This window comes from Uloborus diversus, chromosome 10 (genome assembly GCF_026930045.1).
Source record: "Uloborus diversus isolate 005 chromosome 10, Udiv.v.3.1, whole genome shotgun sequence".
NCBI classification, from domain to species: Eukaryota; Metazoa; Arthropoda; class Arachnida; order Araneae; family Uloboridae; genus Uloborus; species Uloborus diversus.
This window is the reverse complement of record NC_072740.1, coordinates 9,725,097-9,741,501: the sequence shown is the minus strand read 5'-3', so window position 1 is coordinate 9,741,501 and position 16,405 is coordinate 9,725,097. Positions and strand designations below refer to the sequence as shown.

At 32.0% G+C, this 16,405-nt stretch overlaps 1 protein-coding gene across 1 annotated transcript in view; it reads right to left on the bottom strand.

Annotated features, from left to right (window-relative positions):
• Positions 1–1,601: 1,601 nt before the first annotated feature.
• LOC129231646 (potassium voltage-gated channel protein eag-like) overlaps positions 1,602–16,405 on the bottom strand; it is an 84,096-nt gene continuing 69,292 nt past the window's right edge. The window contains exons 10-13 of the mRNA XM_054866009.1: positions 13,698–13,950; positions 10,217–10,413; positions 6,996–7,235; positions 1,602–2,429 (exon numbers count right to left, since the gene is read on the bottom strand). Coding sequence (XP_054721984.1) covers positions 1,602–2,429; positions 6,996–7,235; positions 10,217–10,413; positions 13,698–13,950 — 1,518 coding nt within the window. The remainder of the gene's footprint in view (positions 2,430–6,995; positions 7,236–10,216; positions 10,414–13,697; positions 13,951–16,405) is intronic.

The following is a 16,405-nucleotide window of genomic DNA, read 5'->3' as shown; positions in this document are numbered from 1 at the left end:
ATTTTGCCAATGAAATCCATTTTGTGGTAACTTTGCGTTACAAATAAAATATTTAAATGAATATTTAACATTATTACCCATTTTTACTCAAAGTTCTTCATTAAAATAAGTATCAAAATGCTATAGTAGAAAAAAGTATCACCAAGTGGATTTTTTTTTCATTAATAGTATTTGTGCATGCTACTCCCTTGAACTTCTCAACGTATTGAAATTAGACGCCAAGTAAAAATGTAACTCATTGGACTAATTATTAATAGATTCATTTTTAACATGTAATGGTCTACAATTTCGCCATTTAGTTCGAAATTTCTATTTCTTTTGAAAAATGAACCCGGCAGTTATAAAACTTCATCTTGATTTCTCAGAAGCATTTTTCAGTATGTATGTCTATGTTTGTATTGATGAACTTATTGGTTGCTTCAATAAAAAATGTGCGATAATAACCGCGGAAATGACATCCAAGTTCTTCTTCAAAAAACTTCAGTTTTTAAAAACATATTCCATACATTTTTGATTTCAATAGGAAATGAGTAGTAAATACAATTATTTAAAAAAAAAAAAGTGAGTAGATAAATAAATAAATAAGCAAATAAATATGTAAGTAAAATAAAATGAAAATACGTAAACAAAACAGTAAATAAATAAATAGTAGTTAAATAAGAAAAATAAACTAAAGTGCTTCACAGAAAACTGAATGACAGAATTTTTTATTAATAAAGTTAAAATGAGTTTGAATGAATTGTTTAAAAGACTAGAACCATTTTTAAGAGCTCTATTCAAGTTATTTTTGATTTAATACAGAAACCTCATTACCTAATTATATATATATATATATATATATATATATATATATATATATATATATATATACATATATATATATATATATATATATATATATAGTTATAAGCAAAAGGTGACACCATTTAATCAAAAAAAAAAAAAATGTATAGTTTGAATTGTTCACTTTTCATCGTCATAACACATTTTCACATTTGTTTTTACAAATCAAAACATATAGTAAAAATTAAAGATAGTTAAATGCTATTTCCACTGTTGTTTTACAGCTGAAGTGGAGATAGAAAATCAAAAACATTAAGAAACGAAGAATCGATTTCAGAAAAGAATTAAAATCATTTCAAATTGAAAAATAGAAGATTGATAAAAGTATTACATACCAAATAACTTATGCACGGTTACATCAATTTAAAAAAAAACTAAAATTTTGATCTTTTTGACCTTAAGTTGAAATGTTTTTGTTAGGTAGCGAAAATTTTATCTGGGATTGAATGCTTTTAACAATAGAAAAAATAATGCATTTCTAATTAGCTAATAATTGTATTCATTGGTTTAGCACCAAAATTGGAGACAGTGGATATCTTTATCAGCCACCTTCAACAAGTTTGCAGGAAGCCACATAACAATTAATAAAAAGTTTCCTTTAGCTTTCATGGAGTAACAATTTGTTGTCCGTCTGAGCAAAACAGCTAAATCAGCCAGCATCGAGGCTGAAAACAAAGTTGACTAAAATTAACAACTATGAACATAATCTTAAGAGATTGAGACAAGAAAGGCCACTTGTCTTTCAAATTGTGCTCTTATTATGTTTCGTTTGGAAGCGAATCTCGTTGGAGCTCTTCGATTTCATTCTCAAGCATAGCTCTCACGGCCGAGTCATTAGGAGAAACACGTGAAGGCGCAGGGGGTGGTGATGATTTTGATGACGTCCAGCTCTTAGATTTAGCCCCTTTCTTTTTAGAAGGAGGCACATGGGATTCTCGTTTACCACCCTTGCTGCACGTGTGTTTAGAATGATCACTGCCGCGGCGGTACGAATCTGGCCGCCCATCTACAGTTCGGTCTGCATCTGATTTCGTAGGCAACCTTGGCATCTTTTTCACTAGCTCTACCAGGTGTTCATCTATCCTAGAAACTTTGAGATTCAGCCTTTGGATTTCGAGTTTCAAGTCCACTCGCATGTCCATCAGGCTTGAAACGATCTGCTGATACTCGCCACCACCCGAGCCACTCGTCATCAGTTGGAGGGCTCCTTCTGCAGTATCAGTTTTCTCTTTGCTAGTAGCGAGTTTCTCGAGGTCTGAAGTTGCTATTGACTTTCCTCCTCGAGGTTGGACTTCCGCTCGAGAGTCCACGCTCTCTTCCTCTTTTACTTGTGTCGACTCGACTTCACTGGTAGTTTCCGTCTGCATCTTGGACCACTTGGAAGAAACACCTTTGGTTTGAAGGCCACGTTGCCGTTGATCAGGTTCACTGTAGGCATCCGGTTGCTTTTCAACGGTAAGGTCCGCTGATTTATGGAAGAGGACTACTTCGTTTTTGGTGTTGATGTTATTTGAGCGGAGGAGTGAGGAACCATAGCCCCATATGCTGGGGCCATTCTGGTTTTCTCTGTTTTCTTCTTCAGGTGCCTTCATAAAGAGAAAATAAATGAATTAGACATGTAACATATGCTTTAACTCGAAAAACTTATGATCAATTGCCGAAAAATAAGTGATGGGGGAAGGAAAGTTTTAGCTTTCAAGAAATGCTAAGAGCTGAAACATACGAATTGTAATACGAAAGATTGTTTGCAAAAACTTCATCGATTCTAATGCTGGTGCGGTGAAAAGCAAAAAGGCTATCTGAGAGTTTTCAACGGGTTCGGCATAAGCCTACAAAAATATCATTATTGCCTACATTCTAGCTGGATTCATCGCTAAAGACGATCTGGATGTATTCGGTTGCAAAAAAAAAAAATCATTTTGAACTCGACACTACTCCAAATGGATGCGGTAGTGTCAATGTCCTATTAAAGCGTTTGCTTTCAGCGTCACAGCACCCCTACAGCCAGATTAACGTTGTGGGCCGTTATCCTATACAAAACATAACATCCTTAATATTGATTCCCAACACTATGAAAGCATAACGGTATGTTTGTGTCGTGCTTGAGTCACATTCAGTACACTCATGAATGGGCTCTTAGGAACCATTTTTTAACAAAACAATGCTCGTTCACACACATCAAGGGTCTCAGGAGGTTTCCTCTTTCACATTATCAACGTCTTTACCCTGCACGATGCCCTGTTTGTCAAAAATCGAGTATATCGGGAATCACTAGAGAGGGTAAATTGGCCAGACTATATGAGTTTGATCGAATTAGTGGCGCATTTAGAGTAACTGTGGTTCGAGATGAAGTAGGATGTTGTAAAAGACTGCTATGCAGCAATGCTCGATTGTATCACCTCGTACATTCTCGTTAGAGGTGTCTCAACCTCGTACTTAAACCTCTATTCATTTGGGGTTTTTCCAGTAATAAATGATCACTTTGGTTTTTAATTTTGTAATCACTTTCTAATACTAATGTTGCCATGAGGTGTGTAAAATTTCGTTTCCTTTCGATTTTTCCTTTATGGTGTTGCATTTTGTGTGTCCAACAGTGTATTTTCGTAAAAATTGGTAAAATATTTTTGAAAAAATCTATATCTTACAAAGAAAAAAAAAAATGTTGAGGTGATTTTTGGACAAACCACTCAAAAGTATAATTGAAAAAAATGCCGAGTGTGTAAGGTAGTATGTTGCTTTGTTATCGTAAATGAAGTATATAAATCAGTAAGGATGCTTATTTAAAATTCATTTTTTCATCTATTATTTATGATCATCGATGGGTCGAAAAATCGCTGACCTTTCTGAGCTGCACACAAAGCGAAAAAAGACATTAACACTGCGTCACCGATAAAGATAGTAATATCATATTTCACCATCTTTGATGAAATCTAAAACAGCCCTAAATGATATTTTTATGTGGATGAAAAGATGGAAAGATCAGTAAAAAGTATTTTGAGGGAGTTAAAAGTGAGGGAGAAAATGAAATACACTCAGTATTTTAATATGCATTATATACAACTCTATAAGCATTATGCACAGTATACACGAGTATATATCTGTACCTGAAAGGACACGAAATCACAAAAAGAAAGTTAACCAAGAGCTGAGTTTAAAGTTTTTCTTTTATAATGCTTTGTATTACTTGTTTTCTTATACGTGGACTTATAAGATGCAAACTTGTTAATCAAAATCTTAGTTCCTCATTTCCTCTGAATTGAGTATAAAAAATAAAGCAAAATAATACCTAAATACCGGTTTAGAAAAAATGGTCATAGTGTCCTTTACCTCTCAGGTACAGATAAAAAATATGTAAATTAAAATGTTTTATACTATAATAGATATTGCTAAAATCACGTAGGGTCGGTGAGCTGCCGTCTCTTTCGAAACCCTAAAGTGACGAGGTTGTGTGCCTCCACAACCATACACAGCCACACAAGCAGTTCATCCACAATCATAGTAGATCATCAATATTAGTGCTCATGTGTTAGTGTTACTGAACAAAGTTACAGTAAACTAATAAAATTAACTGACTGGCTTTCGTTTACTTAATTACAGAAATGCTGATTGGATAAATTATTTGATACGAAAGAAATTCAGAGACCAAAATGAAAATCAAAGTACACCTTCTTCCAGAAAATAAAATATTAAAACAATGAATTTATCTACTTATATTTGAGATGTTCAAAAGTGTGTAAACAAAAACTGAGAATATAGAGGGTGTTCCGTTTTTACCTTTAAGACCTTTATTTTCGCAACCGTTAGTCCTCGATGTATACTTCCAATTGTAAAAATGTTCAAAATCAGATGCAGTTAAGACATTGAAAGTTTGAAGGACAAATAAAAAGAAGTCAAAATATACTTAATTTTTAATACAGACCCCAGGTCCTCAAACTTATATTTAGGGAAATAATCTCCATTAAAAAATAATTCCAACACAGAAAGTTTGAAATTAGTACGACCGATATTCACCGAGATATGAAACGCAGCGTTTTGTAACTTACACCACTTTTCACTCGCCGTCAATAACACCTTTTGGGGGGAAATATAGCGGTTAACAAGTGTTTAAAATTATATGTGTGCATAGAGATGTTTGTGTATCATGGCATAACATTTGCATTACTTTTGATAGCAATGAAAAATATTAATACATTGCTTTTTATTTCGACAACTTGTCATTCTTCTGAAACGGCTATCAGTTCCAATTACATCTTTTATATGGTCCCTTTAAACTTTGAACTGAAATATCTCCTTGAGTTTTGGTCGCACAAATGTCAATTTTTTTTTATCAGTAATAGTTTTCAATGGAGATTATTTCTCCAAATATAAGTTAGAGGACTTAAAACCCGTATAAAAAGTCAAATTTTGTATTTTTTGACTCATTTTTATTTTTGCGTCAAACTTTCAATACCTCATATCCGTATCTGAGTTAGAACGTTTTTTGCGATTGGAAGTATGCATCTAGGACTAACGGTTGCAAAAATAGAGGTCTTGCTGGTTAAAACGGAACAACCTGTGGATTCAGCACAAGAACTGAAGCTGTCATATTTTGAGATATTGCTATGGTGTTAATCGTAGACTCATTATTAATGAAAGGCCTAGATGGCTGATTCTAATCAGTAGGGGGGGGGGGAGGAATGAAGCATAACGTACATCGAGTCAATATTTAATATTATTTTAGCACCTATTGTGGCATAAAACGTACTGAATTATTTAATTTAAGAGATTAACAACCTACGTACAGAATTTATTACAAAAATACAGCCTCTAATGCAAATTCCATATGTAACAATGTAATAGCATTATGTTTAGTTCAAAATACGTTTGATTGCTTACTAAAAAAAAGTCATAATTAAGGAAGTAGTAAGCCCTTACAGAAACTATACAAATGTAAAATAGCCATTTCTTGTTTTCAATGATTAGATTTGTGATATGGGTTTAATTTTCCTGATGCCAAAGAAGAAAATCAAAGAGATGAATTAATAACTGTTCTTGTATATAGAAACATGATGTTCAGTTAAGTAAAACATTGTATACTGTTAAAAAGGGTATCACCCCGTTCCCAACAAACATCCTATTCAACAAAGTTAAATGCTAGAAATATTGATCCTCTCGGCCACAGCACAGTGCTTTAAATTAAAAAATACGCTTGAGAAAACTTCAAATGACAAAATGTGCTGAGTTACACCAATTGTCGCGTTACATTTAACAGCTTTACAAAAATTATTTTTTTTCAAGTGACTTTTATATTTTAAATTTGATTTAAATAACTGACCTTAAAAATTAAAATATGAAAGGTGTCCCAAGGTACAACAAGCTCCCCTATACTCCAGAAAGCTGGTTGAACCGAAATGTACAGACATCAAAAGAGTTTCAATAAGTTTTACATCATTTTAAATCAATGTGAAGTTGAAATGAACACAAACGAATAGTATGTCAATACAGGAATAAACATTATAGCCTTCATGTGCATAATTCATGAAAAAGTGTCTTCTTATTCACAATAGTAGAAATGCATGCCATAATTCCTAGTAACAGAAAAAATAAATTGTTCAAGTCATTTAAAATGTTAGTATAACTTTAGTCCCGTTAGTTACCATTTATATTATAAAGTTTGATGTATTTTTGCAGTCAAATAAATTGTTTTTGAATTGTAAAATTACCTTTTTAAATTAAAAAAAAACGCCTTTAGATTTGCTTCAAGATGATAGTATACCGGATACGGCCTTTACAGTATTAAAATTATTAAACTTTAGTTGCAAGCAATCATGTTCGAATCCTTTTTGCAGCAGAAAGATGTTTTGGTGTATAATCAAGTAATATGGGATTTTTTAAAATTTCATAACTAGATATGTGCACATTTTGCAAGTAAAAGTAAAACAAATAAAATGTCTGTTTAACTTACATCACTTGATATGTGTATGATATATGGAAGCAAAAATATAATTAATAAAATGTCTAATTTATTAAACCGGATTTTAATGAATTTAATTCTTGTGCGCAAACTCACAATTAATAAAATGTCTATTTAATTTATATTACTGAATATGCATATGATAGACTGAGAAGCAAATGCGCACTTCATAAGTTATTTTAGGAATAAAATTCCTTACAGGAGACCTAGTGCCGTCTTGAGGAGGGCTAGGGGGCCGAACCTCTCCTCTTTCGACATCGGGCTGAGCAGCAATTTGGTTGGAACTGCTGGACTTTCCCGCATCTCCTCCATTTTTCCTGAATTTAGAAAACAGCTTCCGCACTAGATGATCCTGGGAGATATCCGGGATGGGATCCGCTTTTCTCCTTTCGGATAACTCGCGTTCCCGTTTGACGTCAGAAACCTTCCGGAAAATCAACTGAAACATTGAAGTATCATTAGAAATATAAGACAGTCAAACATCAGAAAGTTTTTATTTATTCAACTGTTTTTGTTCCATTGTGAAAGGAATTCAGTGATGCAACTAAAAATATGAAGAACGAATGTCTTAATTTTAATACCTTCAGAAAAACTCTCGGATGAAAAAGTATAGAAATGATAACAAAGGTTGCTTTTAAGTTCAGTTCAAAGTTTTTAAGTTCAAAAAGAAATAAAAAAGCAAGAAAACTTGTCATTCCTTTTATTTCAGTTCTTATTAAACGCACATGAAAGTCAAATTAAAATGAGACAGAGAGCAACAGTGATAAATATTACATCTCGCAGTTACTGCGCATATGTAGGGGAACATAGGGTAAAGTGAAATAGCAGGGCAAAGTGAAATGGTGAAATATTTACTCTGCTTTTAGCCTACCTATCTGGTATTATTTTAACTATATAGTACCATATGTAGTCTATTCCAGTCAGGAAAAAAATACCGCAGAAAATTAAAGCATTAGGTAATACCGACAGTTAAAAAAAATGATACTCATATTGTAATATTTTGTTGTAAGTCAAAAATTATTTTTGTTACTATAAAATAATAAAGTTCTTTTTAATATCATTTCAAATATTAATTGAGACCTCCTAATATTCAATGCAGCAAAAATTTAGTTTCTATTGAGCTTTTTGTATTTTAAATAAATTGTGCAATTATTCAAGTACATACGGAGCAAAGTGAAATAGTTTGTTTCATTTACTCACTCAATCATTTAATCTAAATTACTTACATTTTCATTTATTAATTAATTCATTTACATTCCTTCATTTAGTAATTCACTTATATTTATTCATTCATTCACTTATTTTCTTATTCATTCATTCTTTTACTCGCTCATTTATTTTTCTTCACATATTCAATTGATTTATTCATTTAATTATTCGTTTTTTTGTTTCATTATCTTTTCACTTATTCATTCAACCTTTTATTTACTGACTCTTTTGATCAAAAATATGTTTTGTAATCAAATAGAAACTATTTCATTCGAAAAATATTTTATTTTTCACTTTGCCTCATAAGAACAAAAAGTGAAAATTTTCTACTTTTTTTTAAAAAAGACTCAAATTTACTGCCAAAAATAAAAAATACTGTTACAACGCAAATTTTATTATAAAATACAATGTTCTTTCTTTATGTACTGCAATCTTCAAAACAAATTTCCGATTTGTTCATTTTGAAAAAACTCAGTCATCTTAACCAATTCACTTTCCCCTACCACTTTTAATGTATCATGTTTGCACACGCTACGAAAGCACATAATTTATGCGACGGAATTCGTGGTTTTGGTCTGAAACTAGCATAATAGTTTAGTCTCGCAATGTACAAGGATGTACGAGGCGATTCACCACAGCGTGTATAAACTTCGTCAACAGTGCTCGAGTACAAATTAAAATCGCAAAGCAATGTCGTAATATATAATGTGAAGAGAGAATCAAAAAAAAAAAAAAAGAAAAAAAAATCAGTCACTCACTAAAGCCAGCAAAAACGATTGCTTTCAAGAGAGGGGAGGATTTTGTGAAAAACGGAACTTATTATAACGTATTTTCTCCTTTTTATTAAGAGTTTAGATTGCCTATAAATTAGGAAGGATATAATTTTTACCATTACAGCAAAGCCTCTCTTTAGCGATCAGCTATGGAAAATATTTTCCGTAAAATAAAGGAATCCACAAATTACGGCAGTTGAGTCATAAATAAGTGCAGATCTTTACAAGGTTTTAAGTGTTTGTAATTTCTCTCAAACAAATTTAAGTACAGTCGAACCCGCTTAATGGAATAGCCATTTTGCCACGAAAACATATTCTAATATGCGGGATATTCCATTAACAGGGATGAAAATAACGCATTACATTGGTTTGGTACAAAGAAAATGTATTATATTAAACGGGATATTCTTTTAACCGATATTCTAATAAGCGGGCTCGACTGTAACTGTTATTTGTACTATTAGCAATTTGGCTAATGTTACACCAATATCTTCTATTTTACGCTTTGATAGTTCTTCACGAAATTCGAAGCGACACTATTTCACGCGATTGAAATTATGTCATTTGCGTACACTGCTATAGTGTTTGTACAAACAAATTTCTACTATCTATTTCAATCATGACCAACAGGTCATAATTCGTTAAATCGGTGATTGTTCCCGATAGGGATGAAATTTAAAATTTCATGATTCCTAAATTGATAAAATTTTATTTCGTGAACACGTTAATTAATTCATCGGAAAGAGTCTATCCATATAAATAACGTCACACTTTTTTTCAACGTATTTGACCCCCTCTTCCCTTAGTCACAAAGACACTTACCTTACCCTTATTATAAGATCTCATCGTCAAATGGTGCGATTTTGTGACAGCAGGGGTTAGATTTTGTCGTAACTATAAGAGGTAGGATGCAGTTTTTATTACAAATCAAAGGTTTGTATGTGCTGCAATCGGCTTTTTCTTTCGTGTAACTTAATTTAAACTATTGGTATTGGTACATATGATGCGGCACAATTTCATCCCATGCAAGTATACATCATATTCAAAGTTACCCCACTCGACGGTACCCTTATTACCATCTTCCTTATTACAAAGCAAAGTGCTGATAAAGTCTTGATTGCTTTCTTCCCTGATAAGAAAATTAATGTCATTTGTTGCTTTAAAGCAAATGAATGAAAACATATGTTCGATTTCCTTACAACTTCAGAAAAGAAAATTTTGAAAAATGAAAATTAATCAAATTTTATTTATAGGTACAGATTTTAAACGAAAACCTAAATCGAATAGCCCGAAACTTCTCTCGACGTAGAATTAAAAATTTTAGGAAGCAATCTTATACTCTGAATCAATTAGTACAATCGTTTACTGCAAGTAACTTCAAATAAAAATGTTTTTATGATGATACATTTGGTACTGAGTAGGAATTTAAATCACTTACCCGGTGTCGGAGATTGTAAGTTAGTACCAGATTCCTAGAAAATGAATTTGCAAAGGCATGATAAAAGTTAAGCACTTCAAGTAGTTTGTCTCGTTTGATAGCATGAAGATCACAGTAAGTGAGAGCTCTGACATTTGCACACGATTGACCTATGGAAGGTTCTTTCCAGAAAGAATCACCGAAAACATCATTTTTTCCTGAAATGTAAAATAGTTCTCTGTTATGATAAAGAATGAATATTTTACTGGCTATGATTCAGTATTACTACTAGCTAAAATTAAAACTGAATAACAATACCCATAATTGAAAACCAAAACAAATCAGAACTTAAAAATGGACACCAAGATTAAAAACTGAATAATTTTAAACTCATTTCCTTAAGAAATGAACATCGAATTAATTTATAAAATTGTGGTGGATCGAACACTTAAGCACCAGTATTTTATTTTCAAAAATTCACACCAGTATAAACTTTAGCATCCATTACATGACAGTTAAAACCTTTTAATTGATTCATGCAGTTGTTTTATTAAAAATGGGAGAATTTTTACAGTTCTGCATCATTTTGTGGGGGGTTGAAATGAAGAAAAGTGCACCACAATTATATGAATGAACAACAGCAACCAGTTGATAAAAACAGCGTTTTATATTCGTTTTTGGAATGTATGGTAGGAACCAAAAAAAAAAAAAAAACTTTTGAAGTCTTTTTTTTTTTTTTTTTGTTGAAATGTATTTTTTAATATGAGCTGTTTATTTACTGGAGTGTGTTAATTTTATTGGTCGCTCCACCCTATGCAATGAATGCAAGATAAGACCTTATAAATTGGACCTCCCTTTAATTTGACCCACTTACACTACACACATAGTAAGATAAGACTACAAGTCTGGTGGCATCTTGAAGAAGTTTAACTTCTTTCAAATTTCTTAGCGCTGGTTAAGCTTTGCTACACGACGGTCGCGTGCTGGCATCGATTACGTCTGTATTTCATTTAATTTTTCTTCTGTTCTAAAACAGTGACGAATATACCACGTCACATTCTAAGTATATTTCAATTATACTTCGTAAATTAGTGCTTGGCTATGTCAATCTTATTGTTTTTGAAGCATGTGTTATGATGTAAGCTCTTAAAGCTCTGTTGAAATAACTTGAAAAATATTTTTCCTCTAATTGGATCGATTGCACTTATCTTGAGCCGCTTTCGCGATTTGATCACTCGATTAAAGATGAAAGATTTTTTGGGGATGTTTTTGAAAAAGTGTAACTGTATACCTGCTAGACTTGCTTAATTGGGAATAAATTTACCCATATGGAGCAACATTCTGCAGACCAGGGCCATCTGTGAAAGTCAAATCTGAATATTCTAAACTGCTCGAAGTTTAGAAAATAATGGGCAAGTCTTAAGGGAGACCGGGGCTGGCGAACTTTTTAATATTTATTTTTTCAAAGGTTGTAAATGAAGTAACTTTCTTCCACTGCTTGGGTGATCTGCATAGTATCAGCAATAAAATCTTATTTTTGGTGTGACACTACTATGCTTTGTGTATTTTTTACGTTTTTTTTTTTTTTTTTTTTTGAGAACCCTTGCAAAGTTCGCACATTTGCCCCGTCACAGGGTAAATTGGCGAGCAATATGGGGTAGGTTAGCGAGTTGAGAAAATCAATATTAAACAGAAAATTGGACATCAAGTCACAGAGAGGTTTTGAACAATTAGCACATTAAACTTTCCAATGAGAAAAAAAAATAGCGAAATCAAATTTATAATGGCTTTAAGTTAGATATTACACCATTAGAAAAAGTTAAATTTCGATATTAAACGTAGATGTTGAAAAAGGCAAACTCTATATGAATTGAAAAACAGTATATACACTTCCATACTTCAATAATTTGTAAAAAAATAAAAGATGATTCAGTTTTAGTTGGTTATAATATAAAAATTAAAGTAGGTCCTAATATACATTACATAAGATTATTAACCTATCCCATATGATCACCGGAATTACATTTTTACATTCAAAGAAAATGGACGCTCCACCAATACACTCCTCGTGGTCCCACATGAGACATATTATTTACTGCATCAAGTTTTCTCGAGATTTTCGGTTTAGTTTCACTTTTAGATTTCTTACTGGTTTTGGAGATTTTTCTTACTGATTTTCTTTTAACAGTAGCATTGCATTTTTCTTCAAGAGCCTTTTTGACAGTGGTAACCGAATATTGCGGAAAAAAAATGTTTCGCTTCTAACCGTTTCCAGTCTTCCTCTCTCTTGCTTAAGAATAAGGTCGGGATGATCTGAGGTGCATTATGGATTGCATGTTATTTAACGCTATCTTCAGTAGACGTTTCTGAAATCCTATTAGTGGATGAAGAAAACCTTGCAGAATCATATAGTTAGATATTCTCACCGGGATGATGCTTATCACCATAATTTGGATCAAAACTACTGGATGGAGATGGGGTTGAAAATCTTTAAATTTAATGAGACAGCAAGTGAGTCTGCTCTATTGCCACTTCACTTTCTTCCAAGTTCAATATGAGCCGACTACTTAGATCTCCAGGAGGTTGTGTGTCTGTCTAGCTGGTTGGAGAATCATAATTAGTCATAGCTTACCCTGTTTTGTTCACCATCCTAGAATCATAGGTCGTTTTCACATATTATTTTAATTTGTCGTATACACTTTTCTCCTCAGGCTGCAACTTCAAGTGAGGAGAGCTAACCTATTTGCTTTACTGTAAACGAGCCTTTCTAGTGAGAGTTGAAAGTCGTTGTTGTTCAAAAAAAAGAATCAGAGGTAATGTTGCTGGCAGCAGTTCATTTGATGGAGTTTTCTAATTAACTGTGTTTCTTTTGAATGTCTCATTTCCTGAATCAATATGTAGGCTGTAGATTAGTATGTGAGATTGCACAGATGTACGGTTTCATATATTGTCATTCAAGTATGGCGTCATTTGTTGCGGAGAAATATGAGATGTTCAGTATTAATAGGTTTTGGGGATTCACTCTACTATTATCACCCTTTTTTAAAGTACGATTAATGTTCGAAAACACATGCTCGCCGCTCCGTACTCTAAAGCAAAGTAAAAAAAAAAATACTTTACTTGCGAATATTTAAGCGGTATATTCTGATAAAACAAATAAGATTAGGTTTTCTTGGAACTATCTTAGAAATATTTTATTAAATCAATGAACTTATTTTATGTGGACTCTTAAAGAAACTGTTTTAGCAATGGTGAGTTCTTGAGGATTAAAATAACATTCTTGATATTTATCGACAAAAAAAAAAAAATAAATAAATAAAATAAAAAATAAATAAATAAATAAATAAAAATAGAATTACACAACTTAACAAAAATGACAACTGAAAGGTTCTTGTGTTACAATATAAAAAGAAGATGTTTTGGGGGAGACGTGAATGCTCAAATATTTTTGAATAATAGAAAAAAATATGAATATGTAAAATTTTTTATCGTATACACTGACCGAGGATAGCAACGACTTCATCATCTTGTATCACTTCCAGAGAACCACTGACTACAAAGCAGAGAGTGTCTATACTCTCCCCGGTGTGGTACAATAAATCCCCTGGAGCACTATGATCCATGGTGAAGTACATCGCCAATGCTCGCAAACAACCATCACTTGCCAATCGGAAAGCAGGGTGCTCGTTAAACACTTTGCGGTTCAGGTGTACACAAATATCCGCCGTCATATCTTTCGGGCAATAACTCAGTACCTGAAATAGAAAGCATCTGTATTAATCAGCTTTTACAGAATTAATTTATCACAAGAGTTGAAAAAAGGTAACTAGTTCTGCAAAAGATAATACGGGAATGACGAATACTGACATAAGTTTAGGACTGATTGGAATGAAAGACGTGTAGGTCAGATTATTTCCATTGAGGAAAAAATGGATTTGGGAGTACCATCATTTCGAAATTTTCCAGGGATAAAGGATGAGTACTTACGGGGTCTAAGGTCTCTTAACCTTCAGAATTTTCAATTTTCGGGAAAAAATATATGTTATGCATAATTTAATTCTGAACAATTTGATACCTTATTTATTACCATACACAAAAAACTTTTCAAGTTATCGTGAAAATGCGTAAACTTTCCCCATAGAGATTTATGTTAACAGCAGCTGTTTAAGCCTCTTTTTCTCAGGTGCCGGTTTCTCGTTTTGCGCGCATGATATCTTCGAAAGTTTCTTATGTATTTCCGTAAAACTTTTCATGCGTGTTTGTCTGGCTTATTTTTATGATCTAAACCTAAATTTTAACTAAAAATAAGAGTTAATATTAAAAAAATATATATATTTTCCCCCAAAATTTTGGAAAATTTTGACATTAACTTATACTATTTCCAAAAAAGAATTAAATCATTTAAAAAAACAAATAAATTTAGGTTCAGATCATAAAAATAAACTGGAAAAGCATGCACAAAAAGTTTTACGGAAATATATAAGAAACTTTTTGAGATATCATGCGCGCAAAATGAGAAACCCGAGAAAACGCAACCTGAGAAAAAGAGGCTTAAACAGCTGCTGTTAACATAAATCTCTATAGGGAAAGTATACGCATTTTCACGATAACTTGAAAAGTTTTTTGCGTATGGTAATAAATAAGGTATCAAATTGTTCAGAATTAAATTATGCATAACATATATTTTTTCCAGAAAATTGAAAATTTTGAAGGTTAAGAGACCTTCGACCCCTTAATGCAATTTTTTCGAAAAACAACAAAACCCAGGCCCAGAACATTAGTTTTTCACAGCTAGGGGGATGGGCAATTCACATCCTTGACCCCTTTAAATGTAAAGTATTTTAGCCACTATGAGAGCATACTAATTATCCACTTACCTGAACCTTTATTGCGTTGATCATTTTAAGTACAACGTTGCTGATAGTAAAAACAAGTAAAAATATTCTTATTACTTAAGAGAAAGTGGTAGATAAGTTGTTTGTACTCATATAATACTTATTTTTACTATGTAGCCCTTCCATGTTTGACGAGATGACATTTGTAAGGCATTCACTAGGTTGAATTTTCAACTTTAGCATAAAAATATGAAAATTAAATCGGGAAAACCTTTATGTGGATAATAGGACAATGCACATACATTTGGATTAGGCCATCTATTCGTTACTATCCAACGTCAGTTTTTGTGTTAAGGAAAATGACAAATTTCGAACAAAGTAAATATTACTTTTATCAAGACAAAATTTAAAGCCCAGCTAACTCTAACTAATGTAAGCAAAAAAAAAAAAAAAAGAGAGAGAGAAAGAGAAAATTCATTATTAATCTTTGATTAAAAAAAAACACACATGAAACGGAATGACGAAGTTTTTTTCGTGAATGGCTTAAAATGTTTTAACAAAAATTTTTCATACTTAACTTTCAAAGCGTATTTTATTATATCAGATTTAAATGTTTGGTTTTCAGACGTTGCTCATCATACACTAATTTTTAGTTTTTCTATTACGGAATCAGGAGGAATTTTTCCTTTTTCCAAAACGGAATGCTATTTGCGATGTTCAAACGCTTTCTGCTATGTACGATGCAAACTCGACATTAAGTTTAGAATTTCTTCTTGAAAACATCAGAAAATTTAAAATATTTTCTAACATCACCACAATAGACTTTCCATAGGTGAACTTTTTTTTACGCTAGAATGACAGTATCATTATTCATTTTAAGTTACTTTAAAACAACATACAGATATTGTGATAAACAATATGCAGAATAAAAATGTTTGATTTTGAACTAATAATCACGGATTGATTTCAAATCCTTCACTTGAACTTAAAATGTATGTAATCGTAATTTCTTAGAAGACTGTAGAAGAAAATTTTCAATTACTTGAAATTGAGTTCGACTTGCTGCATTTTCATTCGAAACAGCTCAGTTTCTGAGAAGAGTCATCCTTTAGAATGGGTAAGTTTTGAATGAAAATATTTTCCAACTTCAAAACCTTTTGTTTTCTTTTTTTTAAAATTCTTATATGAAAGTGTTACCTACTAGAGGAAACCATAAACAATGGCCTAGCTAAATTCCAATTATTTAACTAAAATATTAATAATAATAATAATAATAATAATAAAACCTTGTTCAAGGGGGAAAAAAAGAAAAAAAACTTTTAATGTTTGAAAATAGAGGCCAATATACAATCAAATTTGTAATTTTGTTAATTGT